The sequence below is a fragment of the Dryobates pubescens genome, chromosome 27 (genome assembly GCF_014839835.1).
Source record: "Dryobates pubescens isolate bDryPub1 chromosome 27, bDryPub1.pri, whole genome shotgun sequence".
NCBI lineage: Eukaryota > Metazoa > Chordata > Aves > Piciformes > Picidae > Dryobates > Dryobates pubescens.
The window spans coordinates 15,040,769-15,066,847 of record NC_071638.1 but is presented as its reverse complement, the minus strand read 5'-3'; the positions used below and the strand labels follow the sequence as shown (position 1 = coordinate 15,066,847).

The following is a 26,079-nucleotide window of genomic DNA, read 5'->3' as shown; positions in this document are numbered from 1 at the left end:
AGACGCTCTAGTCCCCTCATCACTTCATGGCCCTCCATTGGACTCTCTCCAGTAGTTCCCTGTCCCTCTTGAACTGGGGTGCCCATAACTGCATACAATAACCCAGGTGCTGCCTCACCAAGGCAGGGTAGTAGGAAAGGAGAACCTCCCTCAACCTGCTGACCACAGTGTTCTGGATGCTCCCCAGGACACCTTTGGCCTTCTTGGCCACAGGGGCACATTGCTGCCTCATGATGAACTTCTTGTCTGCCAGCACACCCAGGTCCTTCTCTGCAGAGCTACTTTCCAGCAGGTCAACCCCTAACCTGCTTTGGTGCATGGAGTTATTCCTTTCCAGACTGAACTTCATGAGGTTCACCTCTGCCCACTTCTCCAACTAGTCCAGGTCTTCCTGACTTGAAGTACAGCCTTCTGGTGTGTGCCAGCCACCTCTACCAGTTTTACATCATCATCAGACTTGCTGAGAGTACTCTGTTCCTTAGTCCAGGTCATTGATGACTATCACAGAATCACAGAATGCTGAACAAGTACTGACCCCTGGGGAACATTACTAGCCACAGGCCTCCAACTACACCCTGCACTGTTGATCACAATCCTCTGTATTTTGTCATTCAGCCAGTTCTCAATCCACCTCACTGTCTATTCATCTAACCCACACTTCCTAAGCTTATCTATGAAGATATTACAGAAGACAGTCAAAGTCTTGCTGAAGCTGAGGTAGACAACATCCACTGCTCTCCCCTCATCCACCCAACTGGTCACACCATCATTAGAAGGCTATCAGATTAGTCAAGTGTGATATCACAGTATCACCTAGGTCGGAAGAGACCTCAAAGATCATTGAGTCCAACCTGTCACCACAGACCTCATGACTAGACCATGGCACCAAGTGCCACGTCCAATCCCCTCTTGAACCCCTCCAGGGACAGTGACTCCACCACCTCCCTGGGCAGCACATTCCAATGGCCAACGACTCTCAGTGAAGAACTTTCTCCTCACCTCCAGCCTAAACCTCCCCTGGTGCAGCTTGAGACTGTGTCCTCTTGTTCTGGTGCTAGGTGCCTGGGAGAAGAGACCAACTTCCTCCTGGCTACAACCACCTTTCAGGTAGTTGTAGACAGCAATGAGGTCTCCCCTGAGCCTCCTCTTCCCCAGGCTAAACAATCCCAGCTCCCTCAGCCTCTCCTCACAGAGCTGTGCTCAAGGCCTCTCCCCAGCCTTGTTGCCCTTCTCTGGACACGTTCAAGTGTCTCGATGTCCTTCCTAAACTGAGGGGCCCAGAACTGGACACAGGACTCAAGGTGTGGCCTAACCAGTGCAGAGTACAGGGGCACAATGACCTCCCTGCTCCTGCTGGCCACACTGCTCCTAATGCAGGCCAGGATGCCATTGGCCTTCTTGGCCACCTGGGCACACTGCTGGCTCATGTTTAGGCAGTTGTTAATCAGCACCCCCAGGTCCCTCTCTGTTTGGCAGCTCTCCAGCCACTCCGACCCCAGCCTGTAGCTCTGCATGGGGTTGTTGTGGCCAAAGTGCACCCCCTGGCACTTGGATTTGTTGAATGCCATGCCATTGGACTCCACCCATTGGTCCAGTCAGTCGAGGTCCCTCTGCAGAGCCCTTTCGTGCTCTAACAGATCAATATCTGCCCCCAACTTGGTGTCATCTGCAAATTTGCTGATGACTGACTCAACCCCCTCATCCAGATCATCAATGAAGATGTTAAAGAGGATGGGGCCCAGCACTGATCCCTGGGGGACACCACTAGTGACTGGCCACCAGCTGGCTGTGGCACCATTCACCACCACTCTCTGGGCTCAGCCTCCAGCCAGTTCCTAACCCAGCTCAGAGTGCTGCTGTCCAAGCCATGAGCTGACAGCTTGGCCGGGAGTTTGCTGTGGGGGACAGTGTCAAAGGCCCTGCTGAAGACCACATCCACAGGCCTCCCCACAACCACCAGGTGGGTCACCTGATCATAAAAGGAGATCAGGTTGGAGAGGGAGGACCTGCCTTCCTAAATCCATGCTAGCTGGACCTGAGCCCTTGGCCATCCTCTAAGTGCTGTGTGATTGCACTCAAGATGACCTGTTCCATAATCTTGCCTGGCACTGAGGTCAGGCTGCCAGGCCTGTAGTTTCCAGGTTCCTCCATCCGTCCCTTCTTGTGGATGGGGACCACATTGGCCAGTTTCAGTCATCTGGGACCTCTCCAGTGAGCCAGGACTGGAGGAAAATGATGGAGAGCGGCTTGGCAGCTCATCTGCCAGCTCTCTCAGCACCCTAGGATGGATCCCATCTGGTCCCATGGACTTGTGAGTGTCCAAGTGGCTCAGCAGGTCCCGGACTAATTCCTCATGGATTTCTGGAGCATTACACTGCTCCCTGACCTCATCACCCAGCTCAGGCGGCCACTCGTCCTGAACTCCTGCCTTGCTGTTAAACATTGAGGCAAAGAAGGTGTTCAGGACCTCAGCCTTTTCCTCATCTTCAGTCACTGTGTTCCCCTCCAGGTCCAGTAAGGAGTGCAGGTTCTTCTTGCCTCTCTTTTTAGCGTTGATATATTTGTAACAATGCTTTTTGTTGTCTCTCACAGAGGTGTTCAGCTTCAGTTCCAGCTGGGCCTTTGCCTCTCTAATTTTATTCCTACATAATCTAACCACTTCCTTGAACATACCTGGAGAAGCCTTCCCCTCCTTCCAAAGGTGACACAGCCTCTTTTTTCCCCTTCAATCCTCCAGGAGCTGTTTGCTCATCCAGGCCCAGAGCCTTCCCCGCCGGCTCCTCACTCGGCACATGGGAACCGCCAGTTCCTGTGCCTTCAAGAGCTCCTCTCTGAAGCAGCTCCAACCCTCCTGGACCCCTCGGTTCTTGAGGGCTGCTACCCAGGGAACTTTGCAAATAAATTTCTTAAAGAGGCTGAAGTTTGCCCTCTGGAAGTCCAAGGTGAAGGTTCTGTTGGTGCTCCTCCCTATCTCCCTGCATATTGAAAACTTCACTATCTCATGGTCACTGCACCCTAGACAGCCTCCCACCATCACATCTCCCACCAGCCCTTCTCTGTTGGAGAATAGCATCAGGAAGCTGTCCTCCATGCGCTCCAGGAATCTTCTGGACTGCCTCCTCTCTGCTGAATTAAGTTCCCAGCAGATGTCTGGCAGATTAAAGTCACCCACAAGGACAAGATTGGATGATCTTGAGACAGCCTCCAGTTGTTTGTAGGACAATTCATCAGCCTCCTCATCCTGTTTGGGTGGTCTATAACAGACTCCAACCAGGATGTCAGATTTGTTGGGCTGCCCTCTGATTTTAACCCACAGGCTCTCAATCCCTTCATCCTCCACCTCAAGCTCTGTGGCAGAGAGTGACTCGCTAATATACAGAGCCACCCCTCCTCCTCTTCTCCCTCGCCTGTCTCTCCTAAAGAGCCTGTAACCCCCCAGTGCAGCACTCCAATCATGTGTGCTATCCCACCATGTTTCTGAGATGGTGATTATATCATAGTCACCCTGGTGGACCAGGACTTCCAGCTCCTCTTACTTGTTACCCATACTGCATGCATTGCTGTACATGCACTGCAGTTGGGCTCTCAATTTCTCAATTAACCCTAATTTGTGTCCCACTCTCTCCACTTCAGAGAGACTGGTTTCCTCACCCACCTCCTTCAGACCTAGTTTAGCACCCTCCTAATGAGCCCTGCCAACTCCAAAGCTAGTATCCTCTTGCCCTTTATAGATAATTGCACCCCATCAGGACCCAGCAGGTCAGGTGCAGTAACAGTTGTCCCATGATCGAAGAAACCAAAATTCTGCTGCTGCCACCATCCCCTGAGCCAATTGTTGATGGCATGAGTTCTCCTGTTCCTCTCAGTGTACTCCCCTGACACTGAGGGAACTGAGCAGAACACCACTTGCGCTCCTGCCCCGTCAATCAATTGTCCGAGGGCCTTGAACTCCTTTTTAATTGCCCTGGTGCCCTTCTGTCAATTTCATCACTCCCAGCCTGTATTACCAGCAGAGGGTAATAGTCAGAGGGATGGATTAACTTTGGGATTCTCCTTGCGATGTCCCTAACCCGTGCCCCGTGTAGGGAGCAGACCTCCCTGTGGGATGGGTTGGGACAACATATGGGTCCCTCAGTACCCCCCAGGAGAGAGTCCCCAACAACTATAACCCTTCTCCTTTTCTTTGTGGAGCTGGTTGTTATAGTTGGTGGCGATCGCTTGGCCTTAGGCTCCTCTCCAGATGGCTGCTCCTCAGCCCTCTCATCCTCACTGCCCTCGGCCTGCAGGGCCTCATACTTATTATGCAAGGGCAATGGAAGAGGAGGAGAGGGCCGGGATGGATTTCCTTTGCTACCCCTGGCAGGGACCTGTATCCATCCCTCCCCGTTTCCAAGGACCCTTCCCTCAGCAGGGGAGATCTGCAGAGCCTGCTCCCACATATCTAACTCCCTTTCACTTTCCCTTACCCTCACTAGCTGACTATTCCTGATACATTTATTCTTCTCCATGTGTTTAGAGTTGACCTCCAGCACCATTCCAGGGTTGGAGGTGAGGTTGACTGGCTTTAGTTTCCTGGGTCCTCCTTCTTGCTCTTTTTGAAGATTGGAGTGACACTGGCTTTCCTCCAACCCTCAGGAAGCTCCCTTGTTCTCCATGACCTTTCAAAAATGATGGAGTGGCAATAATCTTAGCTAGCTCTTTCAGCACTCATGGGTGCATCCCATTTGGGCCCATGCATTTGTGGGTGTCCACTTGTCTAGGTCATCTGTAACCCTATCCTCCTTGTCTAAGGGAGAGTCTTCCTTCTTCTAAGCATACTCTCTTACGTTCAGAGACTGAAGCAAAAAGTCATTCAGTAACTCTCCCTTCTCTGTACCTCTGTCATCAGGTCACCCATCTCATTCCACAGCAGGCTCACATTTTGCTAGTGTTCCTTTTTCTGCTGATGTACTCAAAGCCCTTCTTGTTATTTTTTATATCTTTTTCCAGACTTAATTCTAAGAAGGCCTTAGATTTCCTTGTATCACCCCTACGTAATCTAGCAGTGTTCCTATATTCCTCTCAAGTGACCAGTCCCTTTCTTCACATACTGTGGACTTTCTTCTTTGAGTTTTTCCAGAACCTCCTTGCTCATTCATGAAGCTCTCTTGCCCAACTTGCTTGATTTCTTACTCATAGGGATGCAAGGATTTTGAGCTTGAAAGAGGTAGTGTCTGAATATTAACCATCTCCCTTCAGCATCTCTATCTTCTAAAGCCCTAACCCACAGAATTCTTCCAAGGAGGTCTCTGAAGAGGTTGAAGTTGACTCTCCCTAAGTCCAGGGTTGCAATCCTACTTACTACCCTATATTCTATTCTCTCTATTATATACATATTTGTTCTACCTGGACTGTCCTACTACTGAAGTTCTATAGAAATGGTGCACAGGATGGCTTGTGACCAACACTTTCACAGTAACTGTCATTATGCTGCAATGACATGGACATGACAGACCCACATAACCTGCACATATATATCAGTGCAGGAACTATATCTTAGACTTTCCTTGCAGACAAGAGACAGAGCTTAGTGCCACAGCTGTGCCTCCATCTTGAGAACAAGATTTCTGATAGACTGTAAAGATAAAGGGATTTTTTGGTGTGCTTTCAGCTACTAGGGGTGTCCAATTTAAATGAAAGTTGCAGTATTCTAGGCAACTGCACAAGTAAAACTGTACAAATAAACCATTAAATTCCTTTTCCTTCCCACTCCTGCCAACAGGAAGAAAAAAAACAAACAACAAAGATTCTTGTCAGTCTAGGTGCTGCTGTTTCCATATTTAAGAAAAAAGCAGGAGGGACGAGATTAAATTTCATTATTTTAATTCTTTTATGCAGTGAAACCTAACCATGTGACAACTAAGAGAGTTCCTCTCTCAATAATGATATCATATAACAAGTTTGACAGAGCTCTGAAAGAAGACAATCACATATTGGAAGAAGAATGACTCAAAACGATGAAGAGGGTCCAGAGGAGGACCATGAAAATGATCAGGGGGTTGGAGCACCTCTGCTACAAGGACAGGCTGAGGGAACTGGGGTTGTTCAGCCCGGAGAAGAGAAGGCTCCAGGGAGACCTAATAGCTGCCTGCCAGTCCCTGAGTAGGGCCTACAAGAAGGATGTAGAAAGATTGTTTACAAAGGCCTGCAGTGATAGGACAAAGCACAGTGGCTTCAAACTAGAGAGGAGTAAATTTAGATTGGATGTTAGGAACAAGCCCTTTACAATGAGGGTAGTGGAACACTGGAATAGGTTGTCAGGGAGGTGGTTGGGGTCCCATCCCTGGAGATACTCAATGTGAGGCTTGACAGGGCTCTGGGCAACCTGATCTAGTTGAGGATGGCCCTACTTACTGCAGAAAGGGCTGGACTAGATGACCTTTGGAGGTCACTTCCAACCCAGACCATTCTGTGGTTCTATGAAAATGTCAATGTCCCTGAAGGGCACAAGAGGACTCCCCCTGATAAAATGAATGTGATGGATAAAACAAACAATTACAAAACCCTGAACAGCTGTATTTAATAAGAATCAAGGCACTGAATAATTGAAAACAAATAATCCATCGAATGAGACAGTGATACCCATATCAACAGGAACCACCAGTGTGCACTTGCAGCCCAGAGAGCCAATCACATCCTGGGCTTCATCAAGAGAAGTGTGGCCAGCAGGTCAAGGGAGGTGATTCTCCCCCTCTACTCCACTCTGGTGAGACCCCACCTGGAGTACTGTGACCAGTTCTGGAGCCCTTATTACAAGGATATAGATGTGCTGGAACATGTCCAGAGAAGGACCACAAGCGTAACCAGAGGGCTGGAGCTCCTCTGCTATGGAGACAGATTGAGAGAGTTGGGGCTATTCAGTCTGGAGAAAGGAAGGCTCAGAGGAGACCTTATTGTGGCCTTCCAGTATCTGAAGGGGACCTACAAGAAAGCTGGGGAGGGACGTTTTAGGATGTCAGGTAGTGTTAGGACTAGGGGAAATAAAGCAAAAATAGAAATGGGGAGAGTCAGATTGGATGTTAGGAAGAATGCTATACCATTCTCCATCATTTTTGAAAGATCATGGAGAACAGGGGAGGTGCCTGAGGACTGGAAAAGGGCCAGTGTCACTCCAGTCTTCAAAAAGGGCAAGAAAGAAGACCCCGGCAGCTACAGACCAATCAGCCTCACCTCCATCCCTGGAAAGGTGATAGAGCAGCTCATTCTAGAAGCCATCTCTAACCACATCAAAGAAAAGAGGGTTATCAAGTACAGACAGCATGGGTTTACTAAGGGGAAATCTTGCTTGACTAATCTGATAGCCTCCTATGAAGGCATGACCAAATGGATAGATAGAAGAGCAGTGGATATTGTCTATCTTAACTTCAACAGGTGTTTTTCAAGAAAAGTGTGCCCAGCAGGTCTAGGGAGGTTCTCCTCCCTCTCTGCTCTGCCCTCCTGAGACCACACCTGGAATAATGAGTCCAGTTTTGGACTCTCCGGGTCAAGAGAGACAGAGACCTGCTGGAGAAAGTCCAATGGAGTTACAAGGATGACTGGGGGACTGGAACATCTCTGTCATGAAGAAAGACTGAGAGCCCTGGGGCTGTTTAGTCTGGAGAAGAGAACACTGAGAGGAGATCTTATCCAAGTCTGTAAATATCTGAGCAGTGGGTGTAAAGATGAAGGTGCCAGGCTCTTTTTGGTGGTGCCCAGTGACAGGAGAAGGAGCAATAGGTACAAACCAGAACACAGGAGGTTCCACTTCAACACAAGGAGACACTTCTTTACAGAGAGGGTCCTGGAGTACTGGAGCAGGCTGCCCAGAGAGGTATTGGAGTCTCCTCTGGAGACTTTCGTAAGCTGCCTGGATGCATTCCTGTGCAGTCTGCCCTAGGTGATCCTGCTTTGGAAGCAGGATTGGACTAGATGATCTCTGGAGATTCCTTGCACCCCCTAACATTCTGTGATTCTGTGACTGTCTCAGGAAATAATTACGATACTGAAGGGAAAATGCATCTTTATCTTCTTCAGTGCTGCATTACTTTCTAGTTTGGTTTCTTGGTTTGGTTTTGGTTTTCTGGGGGGGTATTGGCTTTTGTTTCATTGGTTAGTTGGGGTTTTTTTAAATGATGCTTATGTAGTCTAACAGAAGGATAAAACAGAGTATCATTTCCCAACTTCTATGAGAACATAATGATGTCAAGCTAAGGATTTAAAACTCAGAAGTAATGAAAATCAAGGGTAGAATTGTCTTTTTTAAGGAATAAAAAAAATCTACTTATTGATCAGAAGGCTGTTAGAGTAATCTTAGAGACAGAATAGATAACAATGAGTGTCCAATAAATAAAGCAGCAAAAGAAGAGATCTTCATGGTCATTTCTCCTTGACAAAGCAAATTCACCTGCAAATTCACCTCTGTAAGCTATGACTTCCTTAGATGGGGATCTTAACTATTCAGTTCACGAAGATACCCTCCTGTGGCAGTTTTAGGTTATGCCTTTAAAATTTAGCTGCAGATTTTTGAGCAGAAGAGTGGAGAAATATAAACAATATAAACCCACAGTTGGGTGTAAAAAGGAAAACAAGAGATTATTCTAAATGAATTTCATTGGCTGGATGTGTGAAAGGGGACCCTTAGCAGTCTTGTTTCCCACATTCATTCCTTTCTTTCCTGGGAGGATTTATCGCTAGTAGCTGACCTTGCAGATAAGACTATCAGAGATCTCTAACATCTCTTTTCTCTTTTCTTTTAATTAAGCAGAAGAAAAAGGGGGGTGGGGGGGGGAAGTTGGGGGGAAAGCAGGGCTGTTGTCTCCTGTTCAGGGGGGTTTCCTTGCTGTTTTTACCTTGTAAATATCTGTATAATATTGTACATACTGTATATTTGTACACATTCATTGCATTCCATTGTAGAGTGTAGTTTTGCTTGTAAATATAGTTGCCATTTGCTTTTGCTGACTGAGTTGAGCGGAGTTTTTGTTAATGCTTGTAGGCTAAACTACCACACCTCCACAGGTTTGGAAATCATTGCAGCGTATGTTTGAAAATTGTCTTTGATGGTTTTGCTGGAGTTATTGTTTAGCTAAGCTGCAGTATTTAGCTTGGCTAAATACTTCTCCCCAACTTTACTTTTAACACTTGCCCATCACTAATTTACTCCCCCATAATAAAAAGCCAAGGTCTCTACATTAAATGTGCCAGAGCTCTCTTCTATAAGAGATTTTCCTTTCAACAGGAAAAGACCAAAGTTAATGAGCCTATGATTGTATGGATTATTTAAAAAGAAACAAACTGCTCTGCTGCCAAACCCCAAGAAAACCCCAGAACAGTCCACAACAAAACAAAACCACCATCAACCAAAAAACCCCTTGAGAACTGTATCTGATTCTCTTTAGTCCAGTAAAGGATAAGGAAGTGTAAGAATATGAAGCCCTACTCTCTTCAGGGCTAAAGGAAAATAGAAATGTCTCTTGGGAGTTGGTACAGGTTCCATCTTAAGTAACAGACAGACTGTTAGAAAATAGAAGTTAAGAGAAGACCTATGGAGAGAGATCAGCTGCCACCCTAAAAATCTCCTAGAATACAGATATATTGGAGAACACTGAAACAATCAGCAAGAACATTATTGTACTTCAGAGCTACAAAAACACTACATTTGTGGTGTCTCGAGAAGTACTCTGCATTCGCTGAAGTCGGCATTTGAGAACAAAGTCTCAAAACTAAAATTCTCCACATGCCAAGTGGAGAAATGCTACAAGCTGCATAACTAGACTGGCTCCTTATACAAACTTGTGGTGGTTTAGGCTGGGTTCTGGCCTGAATGCCACTGCACAGGCCATACCTGGGAGGTCCCAAAAGGGTCCAGCCCACTGGGTGGTCACAGCAAACCAGGTATTTCACCCACAATCCTCTGCTCCCCTATAAAAAATCCATGCAGGTCTTCAGTCTCTCTTTTGTCCCCCACTGCTGCCTAGGTAAAATGGCTGAGCCACCTCCCTTGGGCCTGCCCAGGCCCAGGGCTGGGTTGTTGGGGGTGGGGGGGTGGAGAGCCCTGGGGGTCTGGGTGTACCCCCAGGTGGGGATGGGACGTTCTTGGGTATGTTCTGGGATCTCTCTCTTTTGTCACAGTGTTTGTGGTTCTCTGTGAAACTTTCATTGTTGCTTTTTTACTGTTTTTCCATTTAAACTTTCCACCATTGTTTGCAATCCGTTTGTCTGAGTTGTTATTTCTGCCTGTGGTGGGAGCATTTGGTCTCCCAAACCATGACAAAACTACTTTATGGAGAAATAAATACAATATATTATTTTTTTTTTAAATAAGAATAGCATAAGAGGGACATAGGATCTGTTGGAAAAAGTCCAGAGAAAGGCCCCAAAGATGCTGCAACACCTCTGCTGTGAGGACATGCTAAGGGTACTGGAATTGTTCAGCCTGGAGAAGAGAAGACCTTAGAGCTGCCTTCCAATACCTGAAGGGATCCTACAGGAAGGATGCAGAAGGACTTTTTACAAGTGTCCACTGATAGGACAAAGGGAAATGGATTTAAATTGAAGGAGAATAGGCTTAGATTGGATCTTAGGAAGAAATTCTTCACTATGAGGGTGAAGAGACTCCAGAATGGATTGTCCAGAGAGGTTGTGGATGTCCCCTCCCTGGACATGTTCAACACCAGGGTGGATGGGGCCTAGGGTAACCTGGTCTAGTTGAGAGGCAGCCCTCCCCATGGCAGGGAGGTTGGATTAGATGATCTCTAAGATCTCTTCCAGCATAAGCCATTCTATGATGATACTGTACCACTGCAACAATGAACTGGCTTCAGAAGCAAACACCACTATTTCAACCCTATTGTTGATGACATTAGTATATGCTGTTCTCTAAGTGCATGATAATGCTAAATGACCATAATAAATTATCTATTTATATATGGTTTATCTAGCAGCCTATAACAGCAAGTCTCTTTTTCCGTTGGGCTTATGTCCTATGTACATAAACGGTTTAATCCTTACAGATGGATATAAATGTTTATCTCACAGACACAAGGACGTGAAACTGCTCTTAAAAACAATTCAGTATTTCTCTGACTAGCCTCTCCAAGGCTAGAACAAATGTACTACTGTGCAACACTGATCTTTGAGCTATGTTTATTACAAAGACTCTGAAGTCCAGCAAGCTAGTCCTCTAATCAGCCAGTCTCTTACCTTCCTGATTTCTGCTGGTCTAAGGTTGTACAATGAATAGCCTCCTATTAAAAAAGCCTGGACCACAACCAGATTTCCCCTCTTTTTCTGCTTGATATTCCAGGAACTGAACCCTAAAAAGTTTAATAACAACATCTGCATCTATAACCTTCACAACTTCCCTGAGCTATCAAGGGTGGCTGCCGCATGCCCAAAATTAGAGTCAAATGACACAGTGGGTCCCCTAACTCTCTGGTAAAAGGCAAATGCCAGCAAGGGCTCAAGAGAAGTGTTACAAAAATGTTTGCTAAACTAAGCATTCCACTGGTGCTCCAAAGCCAAGACCTTCAAGCTATGATGCAGGGAACTTAGAAATATAATGCTTGTCTGGCATGCATTTAAATCCTTCCAGAGAGAGTATGGACCTGACCTTACCAGGGATATTAGAAACAAAACACACTTTGTGGGAGATTCTGGGATTGATCTCTACAAGTCCTTGTCAGTAGCAATAAAGATTACCCATGACACAGCCATCAAGAGTCAAAAAACCAGTAGCGGCTCCTAATGCTTCCTCATTTTATTCTTTGTTATGATTTTAAAGCTGCATGTCAAGACATATAAATTAATGCATTTTATAGTAAATAGGACAGTCTAAAATAGCTCAAAGTCTACTGACAAACATGTTCAGTATCATTGAATTTACAGGCATACTGCTGCATAGCCTCACTAATTAAACAAAATCTGGTCCAAACTGATTGTGATAAAGTTCTAAGTAAAGCTGAAAATTAATTCTTGCTGCCTCACAGAAGAGCCCAGCACAGTCAGAACCAACATCTCCAATGAAGCCTTCTCCAGACCTCTCTCAATGGACTACTGATATTGTAACATAGCCAGTAAGAGATTATTCACAGTTATCTCGTTTTTAATGCAAGATTTTTATAATTTTCTCATCAGACAAAGCAATTACAGAACAAATATTAAGTTCTACGTATAACTCAACTATCCACTAATAGATGCATGTCACTTATAAGTACTACTTAAAAATATAGTACTATTAACAAATTTAATTTTTTGAAAACATCAATTATTCTGCAAGAATTCTCACAATCTCCAACAAGCCTTCTCTTTTCTAATAGTTCTTTTATGTGGTTTTAGTACAGCATTTTCTGTGGAAAGAACACAAGGTAACCAGAAAAATGTATCTGAAAGGCCTCTGTCATGATTGTATGCAATGATTCTTAAGAGAACCAAATGCCAGTTTGGCACTGTAATGCAGGAAAGAAAACATTCACTTACCGCAGTGTGACTGGAAAACCTGTGGCTTGACTACCTGATTGCAGATATTGCACACTACAAGATAGAAATCATCATGAGCTGGATAATGGCCAAATAAGTGCATATCTGTGGGAAAGTTAAAAATATATACAAGAATTAGAAATTATGCTTTAAATATATATTAAGAAAAAGAAAAAAATCAAAATACTTCAGGGCCTGTACTCTCAACTTATAGAAAGCAAATTTATACACTCCTCCATAAGAGCTTCTTACTACCTCAGAAATATTTTTTTTTTCCTCTTCTGGGTTTTAAAGTCCTATACTAATGCTGCAGTCTCATCCTTCAGTCCAAGACGGAACACATGCAGCAACGCCTTTATCTTAACACTCCCTGCCAGAAAGTGGAATAAGCATTTCCATACTGGCCAACTGCTGAAACAGTAAAAGAGTAAGTTTTTTTAAAATCTCTGTCTAAAAATCCTTTTAGAAAACATGGTGCATGAATAATGCTCCATGTTACAGTATCCTAAGCTTGCCTACAGATTGCTAATCTCCTGCTTAAAACCTAGTTATAGTTAGTAACCAAGGTCAAGGATCCTACAACTTAAAAAACAGTCAGGAATATCATCCCTGTTTTGACCCAGATGTCATGACATGAAATTTCTGATTCTGCGTAAACGTCCCTCCTAGTTCTAATGTCCTGCTGTTTGTTTCTCCAGCAAAGCAAATAAAGAAAGTTGGTTAATAAGGTATTTCTCAGTGACAGTGTAAGTAATTTCATGAAGTCGAAAGATGGGCACAGTCAGGTGATGACAGGCACTTGTCCCTCTCAGCTGAAACAAAAATGCAATACATACATTCTTAAGCCATTATAAACACAGAGTAAACAGGTGCTAAATTAGTACTGAAGGTCTCACAGCTCTAACATTGCAAATGAGGTAACTTGTTTGACTCTGCATAGCTACAGCTGAAGAACACAGACTCATCCACTGCAGCTCATCTTCGAAGGCAGAAATCCCAGTCACTTTCATGCACTTTGGTGTGAACATGTCACCACGCCCAGTGTTGTTGAGGAAAGTGTTGCTGTATTAGTAACCCCGTGGTGAGTAGTGGCTGCATAGACAGCATTGCCTCTCAGAAGGGGACAATGACTTCTTTATTTAAAGCTGTTATTAAATGGCATGCCAGTGTGTAATGAGTTAATGCAAGGATTAACCTGCATGCTCCCCCAACACAGAAGGGAAAAGTAACACACAAAAACTCGGAGTTGAGGTAAAGAAATAAGAGTTTACGGAATAAATGAGATGACATAAATGCACAATTACGTTAGCTAATAATCTAATTAATCTAATATACAATGAATGATTAGCTTAGCCTATTTGCATAAGAAGCACAGTGAAATACAGGGGGGGGAAAAATAGCATAAAAGAAAACAAGCAGCTACCCTAGTCCCATTTGTCTTGGTGCCATCCCTGTGGAAAAAAGCTAATGCCCAAAAAAACCCCCAGAACCCAGAAGCAGCAACCAGAACAGGAAGCCCCTCATGCTGCAGTCTGAACTTCAAGCCCCATCATACTTTGCTTCAGCCAACACTTTATTTTGAAGCTGCCATGAAGCAGGAAGGTATGAACAGCAGCAGACTAAAACTCAACCCATGACACAGTGCTATTCAGCAGCTTCTGAAATCTATTACAAAACTTACAAATGCAGTTTCTGACTCAGAATGAAATACCAGCTTGACACCTTTTAAGGAGGAGGAAAATGAGAAGACCCTCAGTGAAGACAAACAAGCACAACAGCAGCAGCAAGTGATGAACAACTAAAAGCTGCTTCTCCAATAAATATGAGTAATACTTTTCTTTTAAAATAGTGCTTTTCTTCAAAAAGTGACTGAAGCAGGTACCTTATTTCATTAGTTCTTAACCAAAGTAAACATTTTTTCCCTAGACCTGCTGGGGCCTGTACTGCTGTGTAAAGTACATCACTGTCCATGATGGATGTACTTGGCATGATGAAGTACAGTGGCTTCAGTCCCTGGAAAGCTCACAGAAGAACAGGGCATCCTTCTGGTGGTAGTTCAGGCAGTATCACAAGCAGACCCAAGCAGGCTTGTTCAAGTGTCTTTGGGCACAAAGCAGCACCAAATTAATCTGATGCAATGTGAGTCACTACTTTATCCCCTGAAAACCAAGAAGCCTCTCTATATGTTACTGCTCATACCAAGCCACAGTACCCAGCTGAAAGGTTAAGCCCTTTGCAGTTAGGTTGGACTAACTTTTAAAGGCGTTACAGCCAGACTAGCGCAATCAGCACATTCAGCTTTTAATAGGAGTTCCAGAACTGGACACAGTACTACAGATGAGGTCTCAAGAGTGGTATAAAAGGGAGAGAATCATCTCCCTTGACCTGCTGGCCACACTTCTCTTGATGCAGCCCAGGATACAGTTGGCTTTCCAGGCTGCAAGTGTACACTGGTGGCTCATACTGAGCGTCTCATCCACCAGCACCCCCAAGTCCTTTTCTTCAGGGCTGCTCTCAAGCCAGTCACTGCCCAACCTATATTGGTACCTGGGATTGCCCCGGCCCAGATGCAGGACCCTGCACTTGGTCTTGTTGAACCTCCTGAGGCTGGCATGGGCCTACCTCTCCAGCCTGTCCAGGTCCCTCTGGATGGATCCCTTCCCTCCAGCGTGTCAGCCACACCACACAGCTTGGTGCTGTCGGCAAACTTGCTGAGGGTGCCTCAGTGGCACTGTCCATGTCACCAACAAAGATGTTAGACAAGACTGGTCCCAGTACTGATGCTTGAGGGACTCCACTTGTCACTGGCCTCCACTTGGATGTGGACCCATTGACAGCCATTTGTTGGGTGTGGCTGTCAAGCCAGTTCTTTATCCACCAAGTAGTCTGTCCATCCATCCAAACCCATATTTCACCAGCTTGCAGACCAGGATGTTGTGTGGGACAGTGTCAGAGGCTCTGCGCAGGTCCAGATAAATGACATCGGCTGCTCTCCCCTTGTCTATTGATGTTGTGACCTTGTCATAGAAGGTAACCAGGTTTGTCAGGCATAATTTGACCTTCGTGAAGCTGTGTTGATTGTATCCAGTCACCTCCTTTCAAATTTAAAAGAACACTAGTGCTGAGATATAAACTCCTTTGGTGTGGTTAGTGCCAGTACCAATGATGCTAAAACTGCACAGTTAGATTATATCAAATCTTTCTACAGGTAAAACAAACCCCTAAGCAAGCACTACATCTGGTATGTTTACGTTATTTCTTCTTTTACTGTGACAACTCAGTGATCTTAAATATCACTTTATGCTGGCAATTCTTAGTCAGGGCTATTTCTGATCAGAACCTACAGACTTTCACTAACAGCACTGTAAACTCCACAGAAAGGAGTATTTCTTCCAGATAATTGGGCACCACGTAATTCTTCCAGATATAATTTGGTTTTAGCTCAAAAACATGCATTTAATTACAGTTATCAAATGTTTCAAAAATTGTTAAAAGATCTCAGCAATTTAAAACATTTTGTTCTGTTGTTTGAATGGTCCAGAGACAATCTTTGTATGAAAACATATAGACTTCACCCTTTACAAACACTGAAGTTCAGATTTTTTTTCCCCCGCATTTTAAATTCCTGAAGTCCATCTAAGCATCACTGCTCCATGCACCAGCCTTTAAAATATGCCCATCTCTGATGTGTATGAAATCCAGCTGAGTTTAAATGAAGTCTGTCTGCATTAAGTAACTTACAAAAACACATAGGGTATTAATACTGGAGAAATCCATCCAAGGACATAGATGGAAGAAGATTATTAGGTCAGTTCACGAGATCACAAAATTATCTCTGTTTTCACCAGGCACTGTCAAGGAGACAGCACAGTGAAGGAAAAGTCCTGGTACCTGCAAGCTTGCTGCATGCTCCTGGCAAACAGCACTGCACCTAAGGGGTACATAGCACCATCTGAGTTTTTGTGATACCTAAGTGGCAGAAGTTAATACACAAAGAAACTGCACAGACAGGTAGCAGAACACACCAAAATACTGCTGTAAGAAATGCAGCATCAAAACAATGCACAGATGCAGAGTAAGTGACATCCTGAGACAGGCTTTGGAAGTTTCTTCATATTGCAGATGCTTAAAATAGTCCAGTAGGGGTGCATGTGTCTGTTGTCAATGTGAGTCTGCTTGTACAAACTAAAGTTACTACCTAACTGTCGAAAGGTCACTTAAATTAATTCAAGAATCTCAATTATGAAAGAGCACAGGTTGGAAATCAGAACTAGGAATCATACTATACTAATTAATTGTTATCACTGAATCAGAATAGCTAAAAAAACTATATAGCATCTTTCAGACTGGATTCCTTGAAAACCTCACTATACAGAAATTTGTAAGAAAGGAAAATTCACCAAGTCCAAACAGGTTCAACTAGTTCTATTAGTTCATGGAAGATAACAAGACTATCAGAAATCACTTTTCATGATTAAACGCATGATGTGCAAGTGCGCACATAGTATGTATAAATTACTTTTAAATTAAAAATGTATGAAGCATTATTGTCTCACCAGAAATTCCAACAGAAGACACACTTGACTAGGCATAAAGATCACAGCAGCACAGTAGCACAGTATCACCTAGGTTGGAAGAGACCTCAAAGATCATTGAGTCCAACCTGTCACCACAGACCTCATGACTAGACCATGGCACCAAGTGCCACGTCCAATCCCCTCTTGAACCCCTCCAGGGATGGGGACTCCACCACCTCCCTGGGCAGCACATTCCAATGGCCAACGACTCTCTCAGTGAAGAACTTTCTCCTCACCTCCAGCCTAGACTTCCCCTGGTACAGCTTGAGACTGTGTCCTCTTATTCTGGTACTGGTTGCCTGAGAGAAGAGACCAACTTCCTCCTGGCTACAACCCCACTTCAGGTAGTTGTAGACAGCAATGAGGTCTCCCCTGAGCCTCCTCTTCTCCAGGCTAAACAATCCCAGCTCCCTCAGCCTCTCCTCACAGGGCTGTGCTCAAGGCCTCTCCGCAGCCTTGTTGCCCTTCTCTGGACACGTTCAAGTGTCTCGATGTCCTTCCTAAACTGAGGGGCCCAGAACTGGACACAGGACTCAAGGTGTGGCCTAACCAATGCAGAGTACAGGGGCACAATGACCTCCCTGCTCCTGCTGGCCACACTGCTCCTAATGCAGGCCAGGATGCCATTGGCCCTCTTGGCCACCTGGGCACACTGCTGGCTCATGTTTAGGCAGTTGTTAATCAGCACCCCCAGGTCCCTCTCTCTTTGGCAGCTCTCAGCCACTCTGACCCCAGCCTGTAGCTCTGCATGGGGTTGCTGTGGCCAAAGTGCAGCACCTGGCACTTGGATTTGTTGAATGCCATCCTGTTGGACTCTGTCCATCTGTCTAGTCAGTCGAGGTCCCTCTGCAGAGCCCTTCTGCCCTGTAACTGATCAACACCTGCTCCCAAAGATACTACAAATGCAATCCAGATCAGAGAATTAATCATGGAAAACCCAAGGAAACTCTGAAATGAAATGGAAAGCAGAAAATATAATCAATTGTGTATCTTTTAATTCATGTTTTCTTGTTTTTAATTAACACAGTTCAACGCTACCATGTCCTACTCAGAGTGAGCAGGGCTAAAGACACTGGTATTATTCTTAGATCAGATTATAGCTATCTGATAATCTAGATCTTGCACACGCAGCACAAAAAGACAACAGCCTCCTCAAAAATGTCTCTTTTAAAGCCAACAATCACACTTTCCTGCCTGCTGAATCAGAAGCAATGGTGATAAACTTCCCAGGAAAGGTTAATGTTGGAGAAGAAAACCACTCTCTCCAAAGTTAGATCAGGAAAGATGCCTTCATGGAAAAGGGTAAGACTACCGAAGAACACAGCAGATAATGGAAAAAGAACCAGGAGGGACGGAAGAGTGATTGTAAAGAGTGCTCATTTTATACCAAAACCTTGGGTCCCTAGAATAAGGAAACAAAGCAACCAAGGTCTGCATGACTCAAGCCAGACCTGCACGGTGATCTCCACCAGGGTCTCTGACCTGCCTGTTGCCAATTTACAAATCAGACAGCTATAAATCTGACAGAACAAGCTGCAATGATGCCATGAGATGGGGCCAGACTGCTTTTCCTTACCAGAAGGAAGAAGAGGGCCCTCATCTTAGTTACCTCATTTTACTGGAAGATGCTTTCAGTAGATTCAGAGTAGACTCATAATGACAAGGAAGAACGGATAACTCATTTTCCATTACCAACATGCTTTGCTGAAGTGCTATCTATACATGCCCCAATTCTTGACAGAATTGTCATCCCCTTGAAATGAAATCTTTTCGCCCATCCTGCCTGTTGATACTGTACACTGACAAAAGCCTTACTTGAAAATGAGCTATTCGGCTGACAAGATGTGAGAATGTACCAGAGCATGTGAAAAATATGCAAGAATGGAATTCAGAGACAGTGAATGCTGACTACAGAAGATATGACTTTGCTAGATTAAAATCTTCACCAAAAGTTACTTTGTGTATATGTTGTTATGGTGCTTGGAAAATAAATATAACTTCTCCTTATGTTTTTTAATATTTGTAACATTTGAAAATGAAAGACAGTTGTAACCATAACCTGCAGTTTTGTAACACATCACTTGTACAAATAGCATACAAACAAAACATTGCTTCTGTAAATTGTAGCACAAACACAATACAGGTGTCAGATACAACTTTTGACTGTCTCCAATAACACACACATAGGAATTATTTTTTAGTAACAGTCAAAGCCAGGTAGAAATAATCTAAAACATCCTTCCACTGCAGAATTAATGTTGTCAAACACTAAGACCTCACAATATTGTGTGGGAAAATATAATCTACTGCTATAAGTTTTACATACTTTAAACACTTATATCTGTTGCTGCACTAAATGTACACAAAGTTTGCTTTTAAAAAAATAATATTATTTATATTTATGTGTAAAGAGAGAGAAGGAGAGGGACTAGGGAAGAGAGAAAAACTGTTTAAGACACACTGGTTTAAAAACTAAAAAAGAAAAGGTTAAAAAAGAAAAGGCAATGGCAAAATGGCAATGGACCAAAAAACCCCCAAACCATGTAGCTTCTCTAGCTCCTGGAGATACAGATTTTTGAAGTCAGTATCTAGAAATGCACTCAGTATTTCCTTCCTGTTCCATAGAAGGGACGAATTTGTTCATCATTCAAAAATGGAGGAATATACAAAACCTTTGTATATTACATTTACATTTAAGATCACCTAAAACCCCAAGCAATTTGAATGGTGAACTGATGCTTGAAACTGAAACAATAAAAAAGCATTTTCAGGCTACTACTCAGACAGCAGTCAAACACTTGCATAGACAGGGAAGGCTTATCTTTGAAGTTAATGTCACAATCTTTCCATTGAACATCAGCTTTATTCTTCCCCAAGTATAGTTTTCCTTGTTTTTCTTTTTAATGCAAAACCCAGTAAATTGCTTTAGTAATTAGTTAAAGAGAATAAATTGCATTTTACCCCTGAAAATACCTGGGTCACAATCACAATGAATCACAGAATAATTTAAGCCAAAAGAGATCACTGGATGTCATTTACTTCAAGCCGCTGCTCAAATCATGGCTATTTTGAGGATCAGAACTACAAGGTACTAATGCCCAAGCTCACTTCTTTTCTGATGGAAGCATGCAGATCACAGCTGTATGGAGCAAAAGATAAAATTAAAATATTCAGGACAGAAATAACACAGGGCCCAACACAACTGTCTTAAGTCCTGACAGATGTCCTTTGGGTGTTAATAGAAGGAACAAAAGATTCTGCATGCTAAAGAATCAAGTGATCAATGAGAACACAATTGGACTTTCCAACAATAGTGAGAGTAAGGTGAATACAATAGTGCTGAATTTGAGGGGGGAGGGGAAAAAAGGCCAGGAAAATTCAGCAAATAAACTTAAAATGAGTCAGCATGGTAAAGTGTCAAAGTGATGACACCTTTAAACCAGGCCAGTAACTTGAATGGTATGCTGCCTCCCAGGTTAGAGCAATCACGAGGATACTGGCAGCCCTGAAGAATGTTGGCAATTATTCATTAATTATAGTTTATACAGGAAACACTACCCCCAAAATGAATGGAATGATTTTGTACTACACTGCTTTACACAGGCATTTTGAAATTACATTGAACTCCTCTCTCCACCATTTTTGAAAAGTCATGGAGAATGTGAGAGGTGCCTGGAAGAAAGTGAGTAACACTCCAGTCTTCAAAAAAGACAAGAAGGATGACACAGGCAACTACAGACCAGTCAGCCTCTCTTCCATCCCTGCAAAGATGGTGGAGCAGCTCATTCTGAGGTCATCTCTAAACACATGGAAGAAAAGAGGGTCATCAGGAGCAGTCAACATGGATTTACCAAAGGGAAAGCTTGCTTGACTAATCTGATAGCCTTCTATGAAACCATGACTAAATGGGTAGATGAAGGAAGAGCAGTGTCCAGTCTAAACCTACCCTGTTGCTGCTTGAGGCCATTCCCTCTTGTTCTATCACTAATTACCTGTGAGAAGAGATCAGCACCAGCCTCTCTACAATGTCCTTTCAGGTAGTAGTAGAGAGCCATTAGGTCTCACTTCAGCCTCCTCTTTTTAAAACTAAACAGCCACAGCTCCTTCAGTTGCTCTTCATAAGATTTATTCTCCAGACCATTCACCAGCTTCATTGCCCTCCTCTGCACTATCTGCATACCTTTTTTAACAATAATCTCTTTGAGACTACAAATTAAAATCCATGCAACTATTTTGAATAAGACACTGTATATATTAAAAACAAAACCAAAACGCGAACAAAACCCACCACCCTGAAACCAAACCAAACCAACCAACCAACAAGCTACCAAAACCAAAAAACACCCCAACCCTAACATGGAAAAATATCACAAAGCTTTCCTTGCACAATTTGAAGATGTCTATAAAATTTATACAGGCTATTTGCCATCCCAGCCTAAACTTACTTGGCAACACAGGATCACCTGTGCTTTTTGCCTTGGCTATCAGATTAATGCACCACAAAAGTATTGGAAGAGAAAATCCAAAATTCACAGGTCTAGAAAGTATGCTGTATATCTATGGCACCAAGAAATCTCAGCTTTTCACATCTTAAGATACCTAGAGGATAAGACATTAACCAACATAAATCTTTTCCCCTTTTCCTTAACCAATTCTTAAAGCTTGCTTATATGGAGACAAACAGAGTAAGCAGAAGACTGCTTGGTTACTTATGGACTCTTTTAACTTTCTGTACACAACTCAGACAAAATCACAGCCTCCAAAACTGAACAACTAGCAAAGCATTCAGCTACTCTTTTGTGTTTGCAAAGGCATTAAATTCAGTCTGTAACAATTTTCATTCTGTAACACTGGATGACACTCAAATTTTGTTTTTCAAATTTGTCTTTCAATAGTAAGTCAGGCTGCAATTCCACAGGAATTTAAATTCTTCATAGTCAGAGTCCTTTTTGACTTCAAGCTTCCCATTCCTGCTCCTCCCTCGTGCTTTTACCATCAATTCACTGATTACCCAAGGAATTAAAGTCATGACAACTCTGAATCATTGAATAGAATCACAGAATCATGGAATCAATAAGGTTGGAAAAGACCTCAGTGATCATCAAATCCAACCTATTACCTAATATATTCACTATTTAATATATTCACTATTTCAGATGCAAAGTAACAAGAGCTAGAACAAAACAAAGTAGGAAAAAGTTTTCTGACAGTTAAATTTCATGACCTGCCCACTGTGGAACCTCATGAATGCTACTGCTAGTGCAAGTGAGGAGAAGGAAAAGCAGAACTCAGAACTATACAGTAGTAGGACCAACAGGACCAAGACCAGTTAAAATCACTCTGGAGCAACAGTGCCTCTCTAGGTTGTGCTCAAATCCATGACAGATATCTGCACGGTATTAAAACAAGGTATTTGGCTCCAAAACAAGCTTTGTAAAAATAAAGCTACCTGTTTCACAGTTAAAGATAGCAGCAAACAAATGAATACATTTATACTGTATAAAAACACTCAGAAGCATGTAATCATCTACACAATTCTTTGCCTCTAATATTTCAGATTAGTGAACTAATCTTTAAAACCAGGTTCCCACTTCATCATGTACCCTTTCAATTATTTTGTGCAACGTAACCAAACAGGTTACCTTTTCACTTTCTGAACACATTGGTTTTCCTGCCTATCCTTCAGTTAGAGAGTCTCCTCATTTCTGATGTGAAGTGTGTAGGTATTACTACCAAGAAATTAGTTCGAGAGGTGCATATATACCACTGAAATCTCTTTGTATGTTTATGAGAATTTTGGTTAATGCCCTTTTTTTTTTTTTTTTAGTACAGGTCAAACACAAACATTAAAGCTGCTAAAATATATTCATAAACTTAAGCAAACATTTGCATGTGGCTGCTGCCAAGCTATGGTAACATAAAACTATTGCCTGCAAAATTATAGATGTTCTTACATTTCTCTTTAATTATCAGATTACACTCCTGAAAGAGTGTAAGAGCAATCTCCTCATGAACTTGGATTCTGAGCTGCCTCTCATTTTACATATAACAATATACTCCAGGAACTAGAGCAACTGCTTACAAAATCTGCTATCCTAAAATTGCACAGTAGATACCAGTGAAGCATATCAAGGTACAAAGACAGAAATAAAACCAAATACAACCAACAAACCTTCTACTTTTCAGGCAAGTTATTTAGCTGGTAAGTGAAGGTAAGCAAGACCCAAGGAAGGAATAAACTTTAGAGTTTAAAAGTAAGATAGAAGAGTCATATAAATGTAGACAGTGGCTTCAATAAGGGCAACAGGTAAACAGTTAGATTGGGCTTTTGGGCTTTAAGGAGATGTGTACTCCAACCCCAGTTACAGTTAGTTTAATGAAAGGTATCAGCTCCAGGCTTATGCCTGAAAATCTTCAGAATAGCAACAGTATTATGAAATGATAACAAAAATTAAATTGTTGAGGGCAAGGAAACATTTAAAGATACATTATTTATAAGGATCCAGACTATGTACTCTGCATCCAAAAGCAGAGGTGGGTGATACCCCATTTGTAGAACATATATAGAATAACCATCTTCAGATCTCTGAGTATGGAGAGCATGGCAAAGAAGTCCTGATCAGGAGATTTTCTGACCATGTAGTAACAGATTTCTCTTAGATGCTCACATGTATCACTATCAAAGACCTTGAGGAGTAAGTGTGGCTGCACACACAATGTGCAGAAGGATTTATCAGTCTGCATTAGACTTCTAATTTCTCAGAAGGCAGGCATAAGGGGAGACTCACTGGAAATCATCTTAATTTCCCTCATAATTCAAAGTGAGCATCATGCACCTTGACTAGAGAGTCTCCATGAACCACTGTATAGCCACAGAACAATTCTTTCTTCCTTGAACATCAATCAAGGCAAGTCTCACTGCAAATGAGACTTGTCACCACAAGAAGTATCGGTCATGGACGATGCAACTAAATTCCAGCTCAGACTGATGTATGGCTCTCCTGAATTAGACATCTGACTTTAGAAACAGAGGTTTGCATTGCATACTTAGTTTCCCCTGAGATTTCCACAGCAGGTGGTCCCTGCTGGCTTCTCTACTGGGAGAGCACACCTTGACACAGGAAGAGATGTCAGGTCTGGGAGTTAACTACAATAACTCACAGAAATACAGAGTGTTTCAGCTTTTGATTTTCTGCCCCAAGATGCTTAAGACTTCTGATGCCTAGCCAAATAAAGAAGCAAGGAAACAACATGAATATACTGGTCCTGCAGAAGTAGTAATGTGAAGATCAGAGAATGGTAAGGGTTGGAAGGGACCTCCAGAGATCATCAATCCCAATCGCCCTGCAAAGTGGAACCTCTTAGGGCAGGTCACACAGGAATGCATCCAGGTGGGTTTTAAAGAACTCTAGAGAAGAAGACTCCATAACCTCTCTGGGCAGCCATAGTTTTTTCTGATGTTGAGATAGAATTTCCTGTGATTGAGTCCACTGCCATTCATCCTATCACTGGATATCACTGAAAAGAGGCTGGCTCAATACTCCTGAAGGCTACCCTTCAGGTGTTTGTAGACATCAATAACGTACTCGCTCAAACTTCTCTCCTCTTGACTAAACAGCCCCAGGTCTCTCAGCCTTTCCTCACATGAGAGGTGCTCCACTCCCTTATAATCATCCTCACAGCCCTCTCTTGAACTCTCTCCAGTAGCTCCCTGTCCTGCTTGAACTGGGGAGCCTAGAATAGTACACAGTATTCCAGATATGGTCTTATCTGGGGCTGAAAAGAGGTGGAGAAAAACATCCCTCAACCCACTGGACACTTCCTTCTTAATACACCCAAATACACTATTGGCCTTCTTGGCCACCAGGGCACATTGCTGTCCCATGGATAACTTACTATCAACCAGGCCTCCAAGGTCCTTCTCTGTGAAGCTACTCCCCAGCATGTCAGGCCCTAGCCTGTACTGCTGCATGGAGTCAGTCCTCCCCAGGTGCAGGAATCTATACTTATCCTTTTTGAACTTCATTAGGTTCATCTTTGCCCATCTGTCCAGGTTTCACTTCCAGTGCGTCAGCCACTCCTCCCGGGTTTGTAGCATCAGCAAATTTGTTGAGGGTGCCAACTGAAATATATGGGGTCTTTTTAATTTTTCCTCAGTATTTCATATATTGCTAAGCTACAAACGTACTCAGGCCATGCAAAGTATCACAGTAGCACAGTAACTAAGGTTGGAAGAGACCCCAAGGATCATCAAGTCCAACCTGTCCCAACAGACCTCACAACTAGACCATGGCACCAAGTGCCACGTCCAATCTCCCCTTGAACACCTCCAGGGACGGCGACTCCACCACCTCCCTGGGCAGCCCATTCCAATGACGAACGACTCGCTCAGTGAAGAACTTTTTCCTCACCTCGAGTCTAAACCTCCCCTGGCACAGCTTGAGACTGTGTCCCCTTGTTCTGGTGCTGGGTGCCTGGGAGAAGAGACCAACCCCCTCCTGGCTACAACCACCTTTCAGGTAGTTGTAGAGGGCAATGAGGTCACCTCTGATCCTTCTCTTCTCCAGGCTAAACAATCCCAGCTCCCTCAGCCTCTCCTCACAGAGCTGTGCTCAAGGCCTCTCCCCAGCCTTGTTGCCCTTCTCTGGACACGTTCAAGTGTCTCAATGTCCTTCCTAAACTGAGGGGCCCAGAACTGGACACAGGACTCAAGGTGTGGCCTAACCAATGCAGAGTACAGGGGCACAATGACCTCCCTGCTCCTGCTGGCCACGCTATTCCTAATGCAGGCCAGGATGCCATTGGCCCTCTTGGCCACCTGGGCACACTGCTGGCTCATGTTTAGGCGGGTGTCAATCAGCACCCCCAGGTCCCCCTCTGTTTGGGAGCTCTCCAGCCACTCTGACCCCAGCCTGTAGCTCTGCATGGGGTTGCCGTGGCCAAAGTGCAGCACCCGGCACTTGGACTTATTAAATGCCATCCCATTGGACTCTGCCCATCTGTCCAG

At 43.7% G+C, this 26,079-nt stretch overlaps 1 protein-coding gene across 3 annotated transcripts in view; it reads right to left on the bottom strand.

The window, feature by feature from the left end:
* ATXN7L1 (ataxin 7 like 1) overlaps positions 1-26,079 on the bottom strand; it is a 140,515-nt gene that overhangs the window by 75,395 nt on the left and 39,041 nt on the right. For 2 of the 3 annotated variants that reach the window (XM_054173800.1, XM_054173799.1), the window contains exon 3: positions 12,496-12,600. The exons of the other annotated variant lie outside the window; for it this stretch is intronic. In XM_054173800.1, the coding sequence (XP_054029775.1) occupies positions 12,496-12,600 (105 nt within the window). The remainder of the gene's footprint in view (positions 1-12,495; positions 12,601-26,079) is intronic. 3 annotated transcript variants of the gene reach the window in all.